A 23,118-nucleotide genomic window follows, 5' to 3' on the forward strand; every position below is an offset into this window, starting at 1 on the left:
TCCAGAGTCTTTCGAGTTCTGGAAGATGACCAGTAATGCATCTACTATCTCTAGGGCCACTTCCTTAAGTACCCTGGGATGTAGACCATCAGGCCCTGGGGATTTATCGGCCTTCAGTCCCATCAATTTTCCTAACACCATTTTCCTACAAATACTGATTTCTTTCAGTTCCTCTTTTTCATCAGACCCTATGTTCCCCGGCATCTCTGGGAGGTTATTTGTGTCCTCCTTTGTGAAGACAGAACCAAAGTATGTATTTAGTTGGTCTGCCATTTCCTTGTTTCCCATTATGAATTCCCCTGATACTTCTCCCCCTCCCTGATGTGTCGCAGTGTCTGAAGCTCAGACTCCAGCTCATCAACACGGAGCTGGAGTTCCTGTAGCAGCAGACACTTGTCACAGACGTAATCACCGTGAGCCTCAATGGGGTTCACCGGCTCCCACATCTCGCAACAGTAACACATCACCTGCTCCATTCTATGTAATGAATTACATTTTTTATTGTTAGTTATGGACAGCCTCTGCCTGATTTTAGATGCTAGTATCCCCTTTAATTAATTGGATTTAAATTAAATCAATCCCTCTAGTTACACCAGTTAAATGGTTTACCAACAGTCACTCTGCACCAGAAAGGCCTTATTAACTACAACCCACAGAGTTAAAGTTTGAAAAGAGCACCTTACACCCCACTTACCCTAACTCACACTTACCCAAACTCACAGCACACTTTGATGACACGCACTAGGACTGGTCTTTTTATACTGTTTGTTTGTTTACAGCCAAATGAGTCACCCCTGCTGATTGGTTAGAAAACTGGTTTCCACTGCCTGCTGTGCCAATTTACTCCTACTGCAGTGTAACCTTGTTTTACTCTTGTTAAACCAACAGAATCCCAAATATTTAACTTTTCCCCTTTACTTAAACTGCTTAAGTAATCTTATCAAGAATGATTTAAAGAGAAATAACAATTAAAGAACACCCACACTTACCCAAACTCACAGCACTCTTTGATGACTCGCACTCCTGGCCGCTGTCTCGCATTGAACCAGGCTGGCCGCAACTTCGGCGTCATATTCCACCCTGAGCTGAGCTTCTGACCCCATATCCTCTCCATCACAAAGACCGCCTAATTCCACCTCTGTAGCGTCACCTGACTTCGCCCCTGTCTCAGCTCATCTGCTGCTGAAACCCTCATCATTGCCTTTTTCACTTCCAGACTCGACTATTCCAATCCTATCCTTGCTGGCCCTCCACAAACTTGAGCTCATCCAAAACACTGCTGCCATTTCCTATCCTGTCCCAAATTCTGCTCACCTGTGCTCGCTAACCTACATTGACTCCCGGTCTATCAATGCCTCAAATTTTAAATTTCCACCCTTGTGCTCAAATCCCTCCATGGCCTTGCCCTTGCCTATCTCTGTAACCTCCTCCAGCCCTCCAAGAACTCTGCGTTCCTCCAACTCTGGCCTCTTATGCATCCCCTACTCCCTTCGCCCTACCATTGAACATAAGAAATAGGAGCAGGAGTAGGCCATTTGGCCCTTCAAGCCTGCTGTGCCATTCAGTAAGATCATGGCTGATTTTCTACCTTATCTCCACTTTCTTGCACTGTCCTCATATCCCTTGATTCCCATAATATTCAGAAATCTATCGATCTCTGTCTTGAATTTACTCAATGACTGAGCCTCCACAGTCCTGTGGGGCAGAGAATTCCAAAGAGTCACCACCCTCTGAGTGAAGAAATTTCTTCTCATCTCAGTCCTAAATGGCTGACCCCTTATTTTGAGACAGTGACCTCTGGTTCTAGACTCCCCAGCCAGGGGAAACTTCCTCTCTGCATCTACCCTGTCCAGCCCTGCAACAATTTTGTAAGAATGTCACCTCTCATTCTTCTAAACTCCAGAGAATATAGGCCTAGTCTACTCAATCTCTCCTCATAGGACAATCCCTCCATCCCAGGAACCAGTCTGGTGAACCTTCGTTGGTCTCACCAAGGCCCTATATAATTGCAGTAAGACGTCTTTGCTCTTATACTCAAATCCTCTTGTAATAAAGGCCAACATACCATTTGCTTTCCTAATTGCTTGCTGCACCTGCATGTTAACTTTCAGTGATTTGCGTACAAGGACACCAGGTCCCTCTGAACACCAACATCCCCAGACTCTCACCATTTAAAAAATACTCTGCTTTTCTATTTTACCTACCAAAGTGGATAACTTCACATTTCTCCACATTATATTCAATTTGTCATGTTCTTGCCCACTCACTTAGCCTGTCTGTGTTCCCTTGAAACCTCTTTGCATCCTCCTCACAACTTACATTCCCACCCAGCTTTGTATCATCAGCAAACTTGGATATATTACATTTGGTCCACTCATCCAAATCATTGATGTAGATTGTGAATAGCTGAGGCCCAAGCACTGATCCTTGCGGTGCCCCACGAGTTACAGGCTGCCGACCCGAAAATGACCCGTTTCATCCTTCGCTCTGTTTTCTGTCCGTTAACCAATCCGCAATCCATGGTAGTATATTACCCCTAATCCCATGAGCCCTAATTTTGTTTAATAACTTGTGTGGCACCTTATCGAATGCCTTCTGAAAATCCAATTCACCACATCCACTGGTTCCCCGCTATCTATTCTGCTAGCTACAACCTCAAAAAATTCTAACAGATTTGTCAAACACGATTTCCCTTTCATAAATCTGTGTTGACTCTGCCCAATCCTAATATTTTCTAAATGCCCTGTTACCACACGCTTAATTCGAGCATTTTCGATTGGGCTTATACTCACTGGAGTTTAGAAGAATGAGAGGGGATCTCATTGAAACTTATGAAATTCTAACAGGACTAGACAGACTAGATGCAGGAAGGATGTTCCCGATGGCGGGGGAGTCCAGAACCAGGGGTCACAGTCTAAAGATAAGGGGTAAGCCATTTAGGACAGAGATGAAGAGGAATTTCTTCACCCAGAGAGTGGTGAACCTGTGGAATTCTCTACCATAGAAGGCAGTTGAGGCCAAGTCATTAAATATATTCAAGAAGGAGTTAGATATATTTCTTAAGGCTAAAGGGATCTGGGGAGAAGGCAGGGACAGGGTACTGCGTTTGGATGATCAGCCATGATCTGATTGAATGGCGGAGCAGGCTCGAGGGGCCGACTGGCCTACTCCCGCTCCTATCTTCTATGTTTCCCTACTACTGATGTCCGGCTAACTGGTCTGTAGTTCCCCGCTATATCTCGCCCTCCTTTCTTAAATAGTGGGGTTACATTGACGTTGGTGCCTTCAGTTGTTTAGGCCCATGCTCTGAAATTGCCTCCCTAAACTTCCACCTCTCCTTGTAGGCCCTCCTTAAAGCCTACCTCTTTGACCAAGCTTTTGATCACTTTTTTGCTCGGTGTCAATTTTTGTGTGAAGTGCCTAGGGGCGTTTTCTTACGTTAAAGGCGCTATATAAATGCAAGTTGTTGTTGTGTCCATTCACTCCACAGCAATTAATAAGGGTACATGCATGTTCCCTCAATTTGTCAGGTTGCATTTGATTTGTTTTCACTACCCAATACTGTATACATAACAGCAGCATTGCACACACAGGTTATTTGCACTTAACTCCTGAGTTCAGGATGGCAACCAAGTCTGCTTCTGAGTCTTCGATTTTCTGCGGGTCTTTATAGTATGACTCTGGAACTGTATGGTTTGTTTTTCACTCTGATGCCCATAAATGGGTAAAAGAACAGAGTCTTGTGCAGAGGCCTTTCCACTCTATGCTGTTACACATGACCCCATAGACTGTGTGTGGGTCAGTGGCACAGTTTATGTCTGCACAAGTCTTTTTGGACAGAGGTTGCAGGCACACTCGTGACTCTTTTAAAAAGGGCTACATTTGTTAGTACTTAAATATTTTCCAAAATATATACTACTTCAAAGGATGATGTTTTGAAGCAAAATGAAGTCCAGATGCTTTGTCAAAACCATGTGAAATGCTGTAGCATTGATTGTTGAAAAAGAAAGATGTTGGGGACTTTGTGCAAGGGCAAAGTGAGTTTTTAATCCTGTCAACTTTGAGTTTTAAGTGTCTTTGACGTCACATTTTCTGGCAATTTTTAGGTTTTCTGCTCTTTATGCTCTGACATACTTGAGTTTCCAGATAGTTCCATGTTCAGCTTGAGCTTTCCTTAACTTTACAGTTATGTCTGCGCTGAAACTTGGTGTTGTAACCTGGGTTCAGCATTTGATAGCTGGGCCAAAAAGACCCAAAATTGACGTAGGTCTTTGATGCTGATTTGAATAAGGTAATTCGCATAATAATACAGGTAGCAAATGAAGATCTAATTTTTAGACTAATCCAATTTCTACTTTGTTCTATAAATGAACATCTGACTTTTTTTTAACAGAGACTTTTTTTTTTAGTAAATCTTCAACTACCATCTTTTTACCACTTAGAATCATAGAATGGTTACAGCGCAGAAGGAGGCCATTTGGCCTGTCGAGCCCGTGCCGACTGGTGAGGCCGGACCAGTGTTTTATAAAGGTTCATCATGACTTCCTTGCTTTTGTACTCTCTGCCTCTATTTATGAAGCCCAGGATCCCATATGCTTTTTTAACTGCTTTCTCAACCTAACCTGCCTTGCCACCTTCAACGATTTGTGCGCACATACCCCCAGGTCTCTCTGTTCAAGCACCCTCGTTAGGATTGTGCTCTTTAGTTTATATTGCCTCTCCTCGTTCTTCCTACCAAAATGTATCACTTCGCACTTTTCTGCGTTAACTTTCATCTGCACGTGTCCGCCCATTTCACCAGCCTATCTATGTCTTCTTGAAGTCTATCACTATCCTCCTCACTGTTCACTATACAGGTAGACTACCCTTTATCCGAACTTCCGAAAACCGAAACCCTCTAAAAACCGAAGGTTTTCTCGTTCAGCGTAAGTCCAGCGTAAGTCGTGCGCCGACCCCCCGCGGACCCCCACCGGCCCCGACCCCCGCCGGCCCCGACCCCCGCCGACCCCGACCCCCGCCGACTTACGCTGAGCGTCAGCGTAAGTCGTGCGCACGACCCCCCCCCCGCCGGCCCCGACCCCCGCCGACCCGACCCCCGCCGACTTATGCTGAGCGTCAGCGTAAGTCGTGCGCACGACCCCCCGCCGACCCCCCCGCGGACCCCCGCCGACCCCGACAGTAAGTCGGCGGGGGTCGGGGTCGGCGGGGGTCCGCGGGGGGGGGGGTCGGCGCCGGCGGGGGTCCGCGGGGGAGGTGTCGGCGCGGGGGTCGGGGCCGGCGGGGGTCCGCGGGGGTCGGGGCTGGCGGGGGTCGGCGAGGGGGTCGGGGCCGGCAGGGGGGTCGGGGTCGGCGGGGGGTCGTGCGCACGACCCCCCGCGGACCCCCGCCGACCCACCTGAAATCCGAAATTCTCCGAAAACCGAAACATGGCTGGTCCCGAGGTTTTCGGATAAAGGATAGTCTACCTGTACTTCCAAGTTTTGTGTCATCTGCAAATTTTGAAATTGTGCCCTGTACACCCAAGTCCAAGTCATTAATATATATCAAGAAAAGCAGTGGTCCCAGTACCGACCCCTGGGAAACACCACTGTGTACCTTCCTCCAGTCCGAAAAACAACTGTTCACCACTACTCTCTGTTTCCTGTCACTTAGCCAATTTCATATCCATGCTGCCACTGCCCCTTTTATTGCATGGGCTTCAACTTTGCTGGCAGTCTAACCATGACACTTTTTTGCATTTATGTCAGTATGAATAAGCAGTAATCTTTCATCATAGCACTGTAAAGTGCTCTTAATGGTTCATTTGTTACTGAAATAATTATTAAAGAAAAATATGTTGCTATGGAGCTATGCCTGCCTTTTCGTGGGATATGTGGAACATTCATTGTTCCAGTCCTACTCAGGTCCCCTCCCTCACCTCTTTTTCCGGTACATTGATGACTGTATCGGTGCCGTTTCCTGCTCTCGCCCTGAACTGGAAAATTTCATTCACCTTGCTTACAATTTCCACCCTTCCCTCACCCTCACATGGTCCATCTCCGACTCTTCCCTTCCCTTCCTCAACTTCTCTGTCTCCATTTCTGGTTATAGGCTATCAACCAACGTCTACTATAAACCCACTGACTCCTACAGCTACCTTGACTACACTTCCTCCAACCCCGCTTCCTGTAAGGACTCTATCCCATTCTCCCAGTTTCTCCATCTCAGTCACATTTGTTCTGACGATGCCACCTTCCATACTAGTGCTTCCGATGTGTCTTCCTTTTTCCTCAATTGAGGATTCCCCTCTACCGTGGTTGACACGGCCCTCGACCGTGTCCGTTCCATTTCTCGCACTTCTGTTCTCGCCCCTTCCTCTCCCTCCCAGAACCGCAATAGGGTTCCCCTTGTCCTCACCTTTCACCCCACCAGCCTCCACATTCAACGGATCATCCTCCGTCATTTCTGCCACCTCCAGCGTGATCCCACCACCAAACACATCTTCCCCTCACCTCCCCTTTCAGCATTCTGAAGGGACCGCTCCCTCTGTGACACCCTGGTCCACTCCTCAATCACCCCCAACACCCCTTCCCCTGGCACCTACCCGTGCAAGCACAGGAGATGCAACACCTGCCCTCCTCCCTTCCCACTGTCCAGGGCCCCAAACACTCCTTCCAGGTTAAACAGCGATTTATTTATACTTTCAATTTAGTATACTGTATTCGCTGCTCACAATGCGGTCTCCTCTACATTGGGGAAAACAAACACAGACTGGGTGACCACTTTGTGGAACCCCTCCGTTCACTCTGCAGGCGTGACCCCGAGCTTCCGATTGCCTGTCACTTTAATTCTCCGCTTCACTCCCAATCTGACCTCTCCATCCTCGGCCTCCTATGCTGTTCCAACAAAGCGCAACGTGAGCTCGAGGAACTGCACCTCAACTTTCGATTAGCTACTTTACAGCCTTCTGGATTCAACATTGAGTTCAACAATTTCAGATCATAACTTCTGCCCCCATTTTTTTTTTTAGACAGCAGCTGTTGATGATTCTGCCATTCCCACTTACACCTCTGCTAGCCCTATCTTTTGTCCCTTTACTTGTTCCATTACTATCTCCTTTTGCTTTGTATAATCATAGCTTTTATCATTTAATCTCTCCTGCCTTCCACCCTATCACAGACCTTCCCTTTTGTTCTTTCCTCTCCTCCTTCCTTTCCCTTCCCCTGCACTTGCTTAAAACATGTTGGCCTAGAAATTCACTGGCCTTAGCGCCGCTTTTGAGGCGCTAGAGGGCCTAGCGCCGAAGTTATGGCCAGTTTAGAAATTGACAGGGGCCCTAAATCGGCGTTAGGCCGGTAGCGCTGCGCCGGCACCGATGACGTCATCAGTGTGCGCAGCGTCCCGGTTGCCATGGTAACCCGCCCGAACTCGGAAATTGAGTTGCGGCCGCCTCGCCCGTGGCAGCCGCAAGCAACGTTCTGGCAGAGGTGCCTTACAGAACTTTGCGCCGGCGCATTAAAGGCCCCGCGGCGGCCGGCCGCTTTCCCGCCGGCCGCCTGGCCGCAGCTCCCTCCCCGGACTCCCCCCCCCCCCCCCCCCCCCCCCCCCCCCCCGGAACAGAAGCAAGCCCGGCACTTGTCCGAGGTGCCGGGCTCATTTTTAAAAAGATTATCGCGGGCCGCGGCCGGGTGCAGGCAGCTCCTCCTTAACGGAAGGAGGAGGCCTGCACTTCCCGAGCCTGCCACACCGCAGCGGGCGCCGCAGCGCCGGAATAGCGCCAGTTTTGAGGCGCTGAGACCCCTCAGTAGCGCCGGCAGCCGTTTGGGCGCGGCGCTACTGAATTTTTGGCGCGCGCAGGGGGACTTAGCGCCGGCACTAACTTCCGGCGCTAAAGCCCTCGCTGCGCCAAAACCGAATTTCTAGGCCGTTATGTTGCTAACTTTTTCAAGTTCTGACAAAAGGTCATCGAAGTGAAACGTTCACTCTGTTTCTCTCTCCACAGATGCTGCCTGACCTGCTGAGTATTTCCAGCATTTTCTGTTTTTGTTTATTATTAACGAAACACTGCCTAAGATAAGCCTTGATGTTCCCTAATTACTGGGTTTCACTGTGGAAGAACTTGCAGTATTTTCTACAATACCACCTTGAGAACGTGTTAATAAAACTACATGGAATGTGAAAATACATGTTCAGTTTCCCACATTCTGCTGACTTTTTTTCTATGGAAGCCAGAAGAGGGAAAATCATCCCTCTGTTATTCTTGTACACACTTCACTGTGGCAAGCTAAGAGTAACATTCGCAGAGGTCTAGGAGCAGGGCACTTGGCTGCCCTCCATCTTGACCACAGCTATAGTGTCACAGTAATGCCAACTCTCATGAATTAATCGCGAGACATGCGATTTTTCATGAAATTTTAACCCATCTCATGATTTAACAGCAAAATCTTGCGTTTTTTTTCCCTGTGCGCTTTCTTTTTTGAGTCGGTGCGGCTGTAGATGATGGAACGGGCAATGGAGCAGCTGAACGTGCAGCTGAACCAACTGACTCGCTTCCTGAGATGGACTCGAACCGTGGAGCTACCTTAAAATGAGTCAGCAGGGCAAGGCCCAGGGGGTTGGGCTGCTTTTGTTGACATTCGGCCCGGCCCAAACTGTCTCCTGCTCCTTGCCCTTCCACCCTCCCTCCAGGATTAATGCGTGTGGTTACATTTCACATATTAGTTTTTCTTAGTAAGGGAAGTTTGCAGATTGATTGATTGGAGCCAGAATTTACAAGTACGTGGTGTTCTGTGAAATTCCTAAACGAACACCATTTTACCTGCAATTGTCCTTGGGGCCCATTGCACCACTTCCCCACAGGGATTATCTGGGTGCTGACGAAAGGACATGTCATTTTAGCAGCTTTACGCTTCTGTTGTAGACCTCAGCATGTGATAAACATCAAGGGTGTCGGGTCGTCTTTAAATGGATTGATAAAAACAGAAATGTGCAGGACTGGAAAGGTATCATTCTAGTTCACGTCTGTGAAGAGAGAAACAGAGTTAACGTTTCAGGTTGATGACCTTTCGTCAGACCTGAAACGTTAACTCTGTTTCTCCCTCCACAGATGCTGCCTAACCTGCTGAGTATTTCCAGCATTTTCTGTTTATATTTCAGATTTCCAGCATCTGTAGTATTTTGCTTTTGTATCATTCCAGTTCATCTGGTTGACTCCAGAGTTCAAACACAATATACAGTTCCCACTTCCATTTCTCAGCTGTTTTTCCTCACCAAATGCTTGTCCAACCCTCAAAAAAGTGTCTTCAGGAGGCCGGACTCGGCCGTCAATACCAGGTCAAATCTATAAAACTCTCATTTTGATGAACAACAATATAATGTATATGCCAATCATTTCAGGTAAATCCAAAGTTTTTCACTCCAAGTGTCACACGAAGAACTGTTAAATGAATGCAGTATATTTGGCATGTATAAAACAAAATGTTCAGTTGCTCTTACATTATCAACAGTTGGAAATAGAAGCAGGAAATACAAAAAAAAATGTAGAGGTATTCTGTATAAAAAAAAATTGTTAACATTTTGCAAAAATGGTGCAGTGGTTATTTAATATACAGATAATTATTTTTTATAGTTTCTTTACTCAGGGTTGTGAATCTTTGGTATTCTCTACCCCAGAGGGCTGCGGATGCTCAGTCGTTGAGCATTATCAAGGCTTAGTTCGATAGATTTTTGGACTCTAGGGGAATCGAGGGATATGGGAATAGGGCATGAAAGTGGAGTTGAGGGCGAAGATCAGCCATGTTGAATGGCGGAGCAGGCACGAAGGCCTGAGTGGCCTACTCCTGCTCCTATTTCTTATGTTCTAATCTTTCCCTCTGCCAGGGCATTTGTTTCATCTACAGGGGAGTTGAGGCTGAAGAGACTTTCCTTCACCAGGCCCCAGTTTCTCTCTTGGGAGGTCTGGTGATCCCTCTTGCCTTTCGCATCACCAATTTCTCTCTCGATATGGGGGAGAGGAGGGGGCGGGGCGGGGCAGGACGTTTCTATTGAACTACCTAAACCTTTAGTCACCAGCGAGAGAGTTCTTATGTCACAATTGGTTAGTGACAGCCGAAGGCGTTTCCTGTCTTGGAGCAAAGGTTCACTGAATGCGCTTCCTGTCCTGGCGCAAAAGTCAACGAGGAGTCGGGTCGGGAAGAAATTAGTAACTCATGATTTCTATACCAAATATCATGATTCTTAAGAGTTTGCATCCTGAGGCGGTGGGGTTGGCAATTCTGGTGTCGTCTGTGGAGAAAAGGGTTTTTGCACCCTTAGAAGTCCTAGAAATGAAGGGGCAAGTTCACGAAATATTTGTACAACTTTTCTCTTGATGGATTTTTATTTTACAATTTGTAGGAGCAAGTGATGTAATACAGGCTGTATCTTGCAAGCTATGTCCTGCTGATGCCGAAATATCTGTTTTGAAACTCTCATCCTGAACTTGACCTTGTTTTCTTTGGATGCAATTTCTTTTCACTATCAACTGCCAGTGTGGTTTTTCCACTTGCCAAAGATTTTAAGCTCTAATAAGTCAGTGTTTGAAATGTTCAGTGGTCTAATGAATAGTTATTCCCCAACAAATACTTATTCTCTTTGAACAAAGCACTCAGTGTGCAATTTTTTTTTTTACCCCTGACTGGTCAATTTTTTCAGGAATGCCATTTTTTTGTGAGGTGACATGCCTATAGAAGGTGTTACCCTTATTGAATCTCAAACAGCCTCAACTTCAGGTTCACAGGGCCTGTATGCAGTCAGCTGTTGGCATTTAACTTTCCATGTACTGGAAAAGCAATTTGTAATTTTATCCCCTGTATTTCTAATCTTAAGGTTCACCTGGACCTGGTCTCTGTCAGATCATTTCCGATGCCCCCCTTGACTGGCCAGCTGGAGGCAGTAGGCTTTGCCCAGATTGGAGATCCCCCGTCCATGCTGTTGGGAGCACTTGTAGCCTCTGTCTGGCCTGAGCGCTATGCAGAGTAATCACTTTATGAAGCGGGAATGGTCACAATATTTTTAATTGTGCAGGAATAGTGGATAAATGTAGCAGGAAATTTAAAGCGGGAAAAGGGCCAGATGAATGCCACTGTGTTTTGGAAACCAAAGAATTTCTAAGAGGCCAGTGGTCATTTCAAAGAACTTTTCCACTAGCACCTCCTTGCAACAATCCAGCAGTTGTTGGTGGTCCTTTAATCATGAAAATGGCTGATCATTTTCCATGGACCAGCCTATGGCTGTCATCCAATCTGTGAAGCACAGGGCTTTCCATAGAACATGCTTATAAGCTTTCTGTTATGGTCACTTGATTGTCACGCTGTTGCTGTTCAGTCTGTTTCTGTAGGCTTACAATCCTCCAAGAACACTGTCCTCCAACTCTGGCCTCTTGTGCATCCCCAACCTCCTTCACTCTGTTGTTGGAGGAGGCCGTGTGTTCCATTGTCTCGGCCTTAAGTTCTAGAATTCCCTCCTTTAAACCTTTCCGCCTCTCAACCCCTCTCTCCTCCTGTAAGACCAATCTTTTAGTCACCCGTCCTACTATCTCCTTCTTTGGCTTGGTGCCAGTTTTTGTCTGATCACACTGCTGTGAAGCGCCGTGGGATGTTTTACTACGTTCAAGGTGCTACATAAATGCAAGTTGTTGCAGCAGCTGTTTTTCTTGCTGCTGTTGATGTGCTGAATTCCAAAGTAGTCTGCTCTTTTGCTGTGTTAAATATCATGTTGGTCAATCCGCGTGCTTCAATGCACCTTTTGCTGCCCTTCCAAGTTCTTGCCATGTATTAGCTCATTGTACTGAACTCACATGGGAAGTTTGTAATCATTGGTCAGATCAACATGTCCTGCCAATGCAGCTGTATGTTGTCTTGGCGCTATTTGATTTTCCTCATGTCAGCACCTCATAATTGGTAATGTGGTCCTGCCATTTGATATGCATGGCTTATCTGAGGTGGTGCTGGTGAAACTTGCTGATCTCTTCGATGTGCTTGCGATAGTATGGCCAGGTTTCATAAGTATGCAGGAGTTTAGTGTTCAACCAGACACTGGACCAGTCAAAACTTCTTTCCTTATACAAAAGGACCTTTCAGAAGTGGGCACACTCTTCTTAATCATTGAGAGCAGTGTTTAACGGCCAGCATCTTGGGATGTGCCCATTATGGCGTTCTGTTCAGTATTGCTGATGGTGGATGGTTTGATGTAATGTTTACCAGATGCTGGTTAGTACATCACTTCTGTTTTCTGCAGGTCGATAGTCAGTTCATAATTCTTCACTGTTGCTGCAGATCTGCCTACAATCAGCTGGTAATCCTCCTTAATGTGTGCTGCAAGTACACAGTCCTCAGAAATAGGAATTTGTGGACAAGTTCTCTGTTGATCTTGGTCAAAGTGTACAGTCTGCTTAAGTTGAAGAAGTTGCCAGAGGTTCAAAATCTGATGCTTATGCCTGCATTCGGATCTTTTGTGACCGCATCAATCGCTGCTGAATAGAAACCAAAGAGACTCTGTTCAGGAGCACAGCACTGTTTGACCCCCCCCTTCCCAGTGGAAATATTTAATGGTTTGGAATAGACAACATCCGCACATATTTTGCCCAGTTGGCAAATGATCTGATCAGGTCTGCTAGCTGTTGATTTTTTTTCAGATTGGTAACGACTGAGTGTTCTCTATATTTTCTCACGTATTGCATGTGACGGAAATCATGTCGCTGATTGCTCTGAAGTACCACTGGCAAGAGGAGGTTTGAGGCCCATCCTGCCAGTGATGGATAAGGAGATAAGGCGATGATAGTTACTGCACTCATATTTGGTTTTTTTTATACTTGTATATAACATTAGTTGCAGCTTTCAGATTCTGAAGGACTGCAGTATCTCTCCAAAATAGCAAATAATTAATCAAGTTTTGTAACCAGTGCATGGCATCTACGTTTGTAGACCTCTGTTGGCATTCTGTTAGGCTCTGGATGTTTTCTGCTCTTTTGTAACATCAGCAGTTCTGTAGAAGGGTTTCGACCCGAAATGTTGACTCTCTTTCTCTCTCCACGGATGTTGCCTGGCCTGCTGTGTTTTTCCAGCATTTTCTGTTGTTATTTTGGATTTCCAGCATCCGCAGTATTTTGCTATCCTATATTCTCTGGCCTTTAGAAGAGTGAGAGGTGATCTTATTGAAACGTAAAAAATTCATAGAGGGCTTGACAGGGTGGATACTGAGAGGCTGTTTCTCCTGGCTGGAGAGTCTAGAACTAGGGGGCATAGTCTAAGGATAAAGGGTCGGCCATCTAGGACTGAGTTGAGAAATTTCTTCACTCAGAGGGTTTTGAATCTTTGGAATTCTCTACCCCAGAGGGCTGTGGATGCTCAGTCGATGAGTATATTCAAGACTGAGATCGATAGATTCTTGGGCACGGAGGGACTCGAGGGATATGGGGATAAGGCAGGAATGTGGAGTTGATGTACAAATTCAGCCATGATCATCTTGAACGGCAGAGCAGGCTCAAGGGCTGTAAGGCCTACTCCAGCTCCTATTTCTTATGTTCATATATTCTTAAACTCAAACCTTGTGGAGCTATTGTAGCCAATTTGACTGGTCTGAACTGATGGTTTTTCTGTTGAGAAATACTTTGCGAGGCATTAAGTGTTTACCCCATACGATTTTAGCAATGAGTCGAAATCAAAAATTTTATACAACTAAAAGAAAAACTTGCATTTATATAGCGCCTTTCATGACCTCTGGACATCCCAAAGCGCTTTACAGTCAATGAAGTACTTTTTGAGGTGTAGTCACTGTTGTAGTGTAAGAAACTACAACAACTTGCATTGATATCGCACCTTTAATGTAGTAAAACGTCCCAAGGCGCTTCGCAGGTGCGTAATCAGACAAAATTTGACTCCGAGCCACATCATGAGATATTTGGGCATGTGAATAAAAGCTTGGTCATAGAGGTAGGTTTTAAAGAGAGTCTTAAAGGAGGAGAGAGAAGTAGAGAGTATGAGAAGTTTAGGAGCAAAAGACAAACAAAAAGCACAGTTTTTTCACATGCATTATGCATACGCACAATATAAACACTCATGTCATAATGCAATTAAAAAGTGTGATTGATGAAGGAAAACTGCTATCTTAATCGTTAAAAGCCCAGTTCAAGGGAGGACAGTTGCTTCTAAAATACTGACTTAATTATAATCTTCTAAGAGCTACTTTTCCTTGATCCCAAGAATGAGCTTACACTGGAAGAAAAATTGCAGCCCTCTAGATTAAAAACTTTCTTCCTGCACTGAGGTTTGTTCAAATGTGCCAATTTGTTGGTTTCAGTTGAAAATCTACAATGATGTTTGTGAAAACTTGTGATGTCCTCAAAACAGTTTTATGTTTGTTTCTATGCTATGGTACTTAAGCTCTTTAATTTTAATAATAGATCTGTAAAACCCTTGTGCTGTACTAAGTCAATGTACTGTGCTTAATTTGGTGTGTGCTTAATTTTACAACATTATTATGTTTGCAGCTTACGTCCACAAAAAGTGAGTCTCGACTGAAATATCTCCTGCAGCGATTGCCTGGCTACTGTCCTGAGTCCATGGTAAGAGGAATGTGGCCTAATCTTATTAACTTAAAACTACCAATTTACTTGCTGCATATTATTGTCAGTATAGAACTGTTGTACCGGCTTGAAACACCTTCTAGTTAGACTAATGTGGGATGCCAGAACTTAGTTATGCTACCAACCATGCATTGCGGTCTGCCAAGGAAAATTTAAATGTGATTACCTTTCAGTGACTAAGTTAAATATTGTCATCTATAGCTGGAAGTACTTGATAAATAAGTGACAACATTTTTTAAAATGCTTGAAAGATTTTTAAATGTGTTTTTCAGTTCGAGTTCTGGGTTTGCATCAACTCTTCTTTGCCTGGTAAGTGACAATATTGTGTGAACTGAGAAGAATGAATGATCATACAACAACAACTTGTATTTATATAGCACCTTTAAGAAGAACATAATAACATAAGAATTAGGAGCAGGTGTAGGTCATACGGCCTCTCAAGCCTGCTCCACCATTCAATAAGATCATGGGTGATCATCGACCTCAACTCCACTTTCCTGCCTGATCTCCATATTCTTTGATTCCCCTGGAGTCCAAAAATGTATCTATCTCAGCCTTGAATATACTCAACGATTCAGCATCCACAGCCCTTTGGGGTAGAGAATTCCAAAGATTCCCAACCCTCTGAGTGAAGAAATTCCTCCTCATCTCCGTCTTAAATGGCCGAATACTTATCCTGAGACTATGCCTCCTAGTTGTAGACTCTCCAACCAGGGGAAACAACCTCGCAGCATCTACCCTGTCAGTTCCCCTCAGGATCTTATATGTTTCAATGAGATCACCTCTCATTCTTCTAAACTCCAGAGAGTATAGACCCAATCTGCTCAATCTCTCCTCATAGGACAACCCTCTCCTCCCAGGAATCAATCTAGTGAACCTTTGCTACACCGCCTCTAAGGCAAACATATCCTTCCTCAGATGAGGAGACCAAAACTGTGCACAGTACTTCAGGCGTGGTCTCACCAAAGCCCTGTACAATTATAGCAAGACTTCCTTACTCTTGTACTCCAAGAGGATAACCGGGGAAAGAGTAGGGCCCATTAGGGACCAAAGTGGCAATTTGTGTGTAGAGCCGGAAGATGTAGGTGAGGTTTTAAATGACTATTTTGCATCTGTGTTCACTATGGAGAAGGGTGATGTAGGCATAAAAATCAGGCAGGGGGATTGTGATATACTTGAACAAATTAGTATTGAGAGGGAGGAGGTACTAGCGGTTTTAGCGGGCTTAAAAGTGGATAAATCCCCAGGCCCCGATGGGATGTATCCCAGGCTGCTGTGTGAGGCAAGGGAGGAGATTGCAGGAGCTCTGACACATATTTTCAGAACCTCTTTGACCATAGGGGAGGTGCCAGAGGACTGGAGAACAGCTAACGTAGTACCATTGTTCAAGAAGGGTAGGAGGGATAAACCAGGGAATTACAGGCCAGTGAGCCTAACCTCAGTGGTAGGGAAATTATTGGAAAAAATTCTGAGGGACAGAATTAGTCTCTACTTGGAGAGGCAGGGATTAATCGGGGATAGTCAGCATGGCTTTGTCAGGGGGAGATCATGTCTGACCAATTTGATTGAATTTTTCGAGGGGGTGACTAGGTGTGTGGATGAGGGTAGTGCAGTTGATGTAGTCTACATGGACTTCAGTAAGGCATTTGACAGAGTCCCACATGGGAGACTGGTCAAGAAGATAAGAGCCCATGGGATCCAGGGCAATTTGGCACATTGGATTCAAAATTGGCTTAGTGGCAGGAGGCAGAAGGTGATGGTCGAAGGTTGTTTTTGTGACTGGAAGCCTGTGTCCAGTGGTGTACTGCAGGGATCGGTGCTGGGTCCTTTGCTGTTTGTAGTGTACATTAATGATTTAGATATGAATGTAGGAGGTATAATCAGTAAGTTCGCAGATGACACGAAAATTGGTGAAGTGGTAAATAGCGAGGAGGGAAGCCTCAGGCTACATGACAATATAGATGGGATGGTTAGATGGGCAGAACAGTGGCAAATGGAATTTAACCCTGAAAAGCGTGAAGTGATGCATTTTGGGAGGACTAACAAGGCAAGGGAATACACAATAAATGGTAGGATCCTAGGAAGGACAGAGGATTAGAGGGACCTTGGTGTGCATGTACATAGATCCCTGAAGGTAGCAGGACAGGTAGATAAAGTGGTTAAAAAGGCATATGAGATACTTGCTTTCATTAGCCGAGGCATAGAATATAAGAGCAGGGAGGTTATATTGGAGCTGTACAAAATGCTAGTTAGGCCACAGCTGGAATACTGTGTGCAGTTCTGGTCGCCACACTATAGGAGAGATGTGATTGCATTGGAGAGGGTGCAGAGGAGATTCACCAGAATATTACCTGGGCTGGAGTGCTTCAGCTATGAAGAGAGACTGGACAGGCTGGGGTTGTTTTCCTTAGAGCAGAAAAGGCTGAGGGGGGACCTGATTGAGGTGTACAAAATTATGAGGTAGATAGAAAGGAACTTTTCCCCTTTAGTAGAGGGGTCAATAACCAGGGGGCATAGTTTCAAAGTAAGGGGCAGGAGGTTTAGAGGGGATTTGAGAAAAACTTTTTCACCCAGAGGATGGTTGAAATCTGGAACTCATTGCCTGAAAGGGTGGTAGAGGCAGGAACCTCACAACATTCAAGAAGCATTTAGATGAGCACTTGAAACGTAACAGCATACAAGGCTACGGATCAAGTGCTGGAAAATGGGATTAGAATAGACAGGGCTTGATGGCTGGCGTGGACACGATGGGCCGAAGGGCCTCTTTCTGTGCTGTATAACTCTATGACTAACCCCTTTGCAATAAAGGCCAACATGCTATTTGCCTTCCTAATTGCTTGCTGTACCTGCATGCTAACTCTCTGTTTCCTGTGCGAGGACACCTAAATCTCTCTGAACACCAACATTTAATAGTTTCTCACCATTTAAAGAAATATTCTGTTTTTCCCTTTCACGAACCATGTTGACTCTGCCTAATCATATTATGATTTTTTAAGTGCCCTGTTACCACTTCCTTAATAATGGATCCCAGCATGTTTTCTCTCTCGCCTCCTTTCTTGAATAGCGGGGTTACATTTGCTACCTTCCAATCCGCTGGGACCAGATTATTATCTGAATGGCAATAGATTGGGAGAAGGAGAAGTGCAACGAGACCTGGGTGTCCTTGTGCACCAGTTGCTGAAGGTAAGCATGCAGGTGCAGCAGGCGGTTAAGAAGGCAAATGGTATGTTGGCCTTCGTAGCGAGAGGGTTTGAGTACAGGAACAAGGATGTCTTGCTGCAGTTGTACAGGGCCTTGGTGAGACCACACCTTGAGTATTGTGTGCAGTTTTGGTCGCCTTATCTGAGGAAGGATGTTCTTGCCATGGAAGGAGTTCAGCAAAGATTCACCAGGCTGATACCTGGGATAGCAGGAATGGCGTATGAGGAGAGATTGGGACGATTGGGCTTGTACTCGCTGAAGTTTAGAAGAATGAGAGGGGATCTCATTGAAACTTATAAAATTCTGACAGGACTTGACAGACTAGATGCAGGAAGGATGTTCCCGATGGTCGGGGAGTCCAGAACCAGGGGTCACAGTCTAAGGATAAGGGGTAGGCCATTTAGGACAGAAATGAGGAGGAATTTCTTCACCCAGAGAGTGGTGAACCTGTGGAATTCTCTACCACAGAAGGCAGTAGAAGCCAATTCATTAAATATGTTCAAGAAGGAGTTGGATATATTTCTTAAGGCTAAAGGGATCCAGGGGTATGTGGAGAAAGCAGGGACCGGGTACTGAAATTGGATGATCAGCCATGATCGCATTGAATGACGGAGCAGGCTCGAGGGGCCGAATGGCCTACTCCTGCTCCTATCTTCTATGTTTCTGTGTTTCTATTCTAGAATCTATGGAATTTTGGAAGCTCACAACCAAATGCATCCACTATCTCTGCAGCCAGAACCCTAGGATGTAGGCCATCAGGCCCAGGAATTTGTTGGCTTTTAGTCCCATTAGTTTCTCAAGTACTTTTTCTCTACTGATCTTAATTATTTTAAGTTCCTCACTCTCATTAGCCCCTTGGTTCCCCACTCTTTTTGGTATGCTTTTTGTGTATTCCACTGTGAGGACAGATGCAAAATATTTGTTTAAAGTCTCTGCCATTTCCTTATTCCCCATTATAATTTCACCTGTCTCAGCCTCTAAGGGACCAACGCATACTTTTGCTACTCTCTTCCTTTTTAACATACTTGTAGAAACTCTTACAATCTATTTTTATATTTCTTACTAGTTTACTCTCATTCAGTTTTCTTGCTTTTCATCAATTTTTTGGTCATCCTTTGCTGGTTTCTAAAGCTCTTCCAATCCTTGGGCTTATTCCTATTTTTTGTAACATTTTAAGCCTCCTTTAATCTAAAACTATCCTTAATTCCTCAAGTTAGCCACGGATGGATCAATTTCCCAAGGAGTTTTTATTTTTCAATGGAATGTATATTCGTTGAGAATTTTGGAATATTTCTTTAAATGTTTGCCACTGCTGATCTACTGTCATACCTTTTAATCTAAATTCCCAATCTGCCTTAGCCAACTCGCCCCTCATACCTATGTAACTGGCTTTATTTAAGTGTAACACTCTAGTTTCGGACTTAAGTATTTCACACTCAAACCCAATGAAATTCTCTTCTTATTAACAGTCTCAAATGCATTCCGTGAACCCATGCTCCAGACGACCTTTGCCAATTTGATTGGACCAGTCTGTATGAAGATTAAAGTCCCCCACAGTTATTGCATTTTTGTTACAAGCTCCTATTATTTGTTGATTAATACTCTGTCCAACGGTATAGCTACTGTTAGGGGGCCTCTAAACTACTCCCACCAATGTTTTCTGCCCCTTGTTATTTGTTATCTCCACCCATACTGATTCTACTTCCTGATTTCTGAACCAAGTTCCTGTCTTTGTTATCCTTTATTATCAGGGCTACCTCCCCCCTCCTTTTCCATTCTGCCTGTCTTTTCGAAACGTCAAGTACCCTGGAATATTTAGTTCCCAACCTTGGTCACCCTGCAACCACGCCTCTGTAATGGCTATTAGATCAAACCCATTTATCTCTATTTGTGTCACTAATTCGTCTTATCTTGTTACGAATGCTTCGTGCATTCAGATAAAGAGCCTTTAATTTTAACTTTTTACCATGAGTCCCTGCTTTCCCCATAACATTGTAAAACTGTCCTAAGGCGCTTCACAGGAGCGTTATCAAACAAAATTTGACACCGAGCCACATGAGATATTAGGGCAGATGACCAAAAGCTTGGTCAAAGAGGTAGGGGTTTTAAGGAGAGTCTTAAAGGAGGAAAGAGAGGTGGAGAGGTTTAGCGGGGGAATTCCAGAGCTTAGAGCTGAAGGCAGGTCCGCCAACGGTGGAGTGATTAAATTCGGGGATGTTTAAGAGGCCAGAATTGGAGTAGTGCAGATATCTCAAAGTTGTAGGCAATGTTCCCTCTAATTTTTTTCCCCCTGTGTGGGCCCTTTAATTTTGCTGCGTGGCCGTGCATGCGCCATATCTCTGCCAGCAGAAAAGCTGGTGTGCGGCCTGTGCGGGACCTCGTGATCGCGAACCTTAGGGGGGAACGTTGGCTGTAGGGCTGGAGGAGATTACAAAGATAGGGAGGGGCGAGGCCATGGAAGGATTTGAAAACAAGGATGCGAATTTTTAAATCGATGCATTGCTTAACTGGGAGCCAATGTAAGTGATGGGTGAACGGGACTTGGTACAAGTTAGGACACGGGCAGCAGGGTTTTGGATGACCTTAAGTTTATGGAGGGTGGAAGATGGCAGCCGGCTAGGAGTGCATTGGAATAATCAAGTCTAGAGGTAACAAAGGCATGGATGAGGGTTTCAGCAGCGGAAGAGCAGAGGCAGGGGCAGAGTTGGGCAATGTTCCGGAGGTGGAAATAGGCGATCTTAGTGATATGTGGTCAGAAGCTCATCTCTGGGTCAAATCTGACCTCAAGGATGCAAACGGTCTGGTTCAGCCTTAGACAGTTGCCAGTGAGAGGGATGGAGTTGGTGGCTAGGGAACAGAGTTTGTGGCGGGGACCAAAGACCATGGCTTTGGTCTTCCCAATATTTAGCTGGAGGAAATTTCTACTCATCCAGTACTGGATGCCGGACAAGTAGTGGTGACAATTTAGGGACCGTGGCGAGGTCGAGAGAGGTGCTGGTGAGCTAGAGCTGGGTGTCATAAGTGTGGCTCGGTTGGTAGCACTCTGGTCTCTGAGTCAGAAAGTTGTGGGTTCAAGTCCCACTCCAGAGACTTGAGCACAAAAATCTAGGCTGACACTCCAGTGCAGTGCTGAGGGAGTGCTGCGCTGCCGGAGGTGCCGTCTTTCGGATGAGATGTTAAACCGAAGCCCTGTCTGCTCTCAGATGGACGTAAAAGATTCCACGACACTATTTCGAAGAAGAGCAGGTGTGTTATCCCCGGTGTGCTGACCAATATTTATCCCTCAATCAACAGCACTAAAAAAAAACCAGATTATCTGGTCACTATCACTTTGCTGTTTGTGGGAACTTGCTGTGTGCAAATTGGTTGCCGTGTTTCCTACATTACACTTTAAAATGTACTTCATTGGCTGTAAAGCGCTTTGGGACATCTGGTGGTTGTGAAAGGTGCTATATAAATGCAATTCTTTCTTTTTCTTTCATTCCTGAGGCCTGCAAAGCTGCAGTCGCAGTGCTAGTAATCCCTTGCAGGTGATTCTCTGGCTACAACTGGATAGATAACAATTGAACCAGGCAAGTGCAGTCCCACCCAGCTGGCGACGGTGTGGTGAACCGTGTCGAAGCTGCAGACTAGTCGAGATGGATGAGGAGGGATAGTTTACCATTGTCACAGTCACATAGGATGTCATTTCACAGAAATCACAGAAACCCCACAGTGCAGATAGAGGCCATTTCGGCCCATCGAGCCTGCACCGACACATATCCCACCCGATCCCCGTAACCCCTACACCAACACATATCCCACCCTATCCCCGTAACCCCACGTATTTAATCCCCCTAACACTAAGGGTCAATTTATCATAGCCAATCAACCTAAACCTGCACATCTTTGGACTGTGGGAGGAAACCGGAGCACCCGGAGGAAACCCACGCAAACACGGGGAGAATGTCTGTGTGGAGTTTGCACAGTCACCCGAGGCCGGATTTGAACCCGGGTCCCTGGCGCTGTGAGGCAACAGTGCTAACCACTATGCCACCGTGCTGTTCATTTGTGACGTTAATAAGAGCTGTTTCGGTACTGTGGCAGGGGCGGTAACCTGATTCGAGGGATTCAAACATGGAGTTCCGGGAAAGATGGGCATGGATTTTGGAGGCGAGATTGCGTTCAAGGACTTTGGAGAGGAAAGGGAGGTTGGAGATGGGATGGCAGTTTGCAAGGACGGAGGGGTCAAGGGTTGGTTTTTTGAGGAGAGGGGTAATGACAGCAAATTTGAAGGAGAGGGGAAACCGTACCTGAGGGAAGAAAACCGTCAACAATATCGGCTAACATGGGAACCAGGAAGAGAAGTTTGGTGGTCAGCAGTTTAGTGGGAATTGGGTCAAGGGAGCAGGAGGTGGGTCCTTTGGACGAGATAGGTCTTATGAACAAGATGAGCTCAGAGAAGGCATGAGGAGAGATGGGGGAGAAACTAGAGAAAGATATGAGTTCAGGGCTAGGGCAGGGAGGGAACCTTGGAGGAAGTTTGACTTGGTGAACTCTGGGAAGGGAGGGAAACGACAGAAGCCGCTGAACGGATGGTCTCAATCTTAGTGACAAAGACATCCTTGAGCTCTTTGCACTTGTTTTTGGAGGTGTGGGTGGAGGAGACCTTTACTTGAAAGGAAATGAACAATTGGGAATTGTATCTTGTGTAATGGATTACACAGTCTTACTGTTTGCTGATTTGAAACACTCGGCTGTAGCCACGATCGGATCATTACTGTATAAAGTGCTTCACCAGACTCTCGTACTTTGCCTCTTTTTAAAAAATAAAACATGAAAATAAAAAATTATTGCTCTGTCTTTGAGTGGGTCTGCGCTTGTTTGGAATCTTCATCCTTATGAAGAAGTACATGGGACTTCACTGATGGTACAGCACAGATTGGGAACTTGGGGTGAAACATTGCGCCTATCAGCAGCTGCTTGTGTAGTAATAGACACCAAGCTAGTCACAAGTCCTTGAATTTCTTGGTGCAGTGGTCAGCCACTTATCAGCCCAAGCCTGAATGTCATCCAGGTCTTGCTGCATGCGGGCATGGACTGCTTCATTATTTGAGGAGTTGCGAATGGAACTGAACACTTTGCAATCATCAGCGAACGTCCCTATTTCTGACCTTATGATGGAGGGAAGGTCATTGCTGAAACAGCTGAAGACGGTTATACCTAGGATACTGCCCTGAGGAACTCCTGCAGTGATGTCCTGGGGCTGAGTTGATTGACCTCCAGTAACCACAACCATCGTCCTTTGTGCTAAGTATAACTCCAGCCAGTGGAGA

The 23,118-nt window shown here is 45.5% G+C and overlaps 1 protein-coding gene across 1 annotated transcript in view; it reads left to right on the forward strand.

The window, feature by feature from the left end:
* The window catches only part of reck (reversion-inducing-cysteine-rich protein with kazal motifs), a 250,308-nt gene that overhangs the window by 24,889 nt on the left and 202,301 nt on the right, over window positions 1-23,118 (forward strand). The window contains exons 4-5 of the mRNA XM_085993983.1: window positions 14,507-14,581; window positions 14,875-14,911. Coding sequence (XP_085850109.1) covers window positions 14,507-14,581; window positions 14,875-14,911 — 112 coding nt within the window. The remainder of the gene's footprint in view (window positions 1-14,506; window positions 14,582-14,874; window positions 14,912-23,118) is intronic.

The sequence above is a fragment of the Somniosus microcephalus genome, chromosome 7, assembly GCF_052327205.1.
Source record: "Somniosus microcephalus isolate GS21.2 chromosome 7, FLI_Smic_1.0, whole genome shotgun sequence".
Classification (NCBI taxonomy): Eukaryota; Metazoa; Chordata; class Chondrichthyes; order Squaliformes; family Somniosidae; genus Somniosus; species Somniosus microcephalus.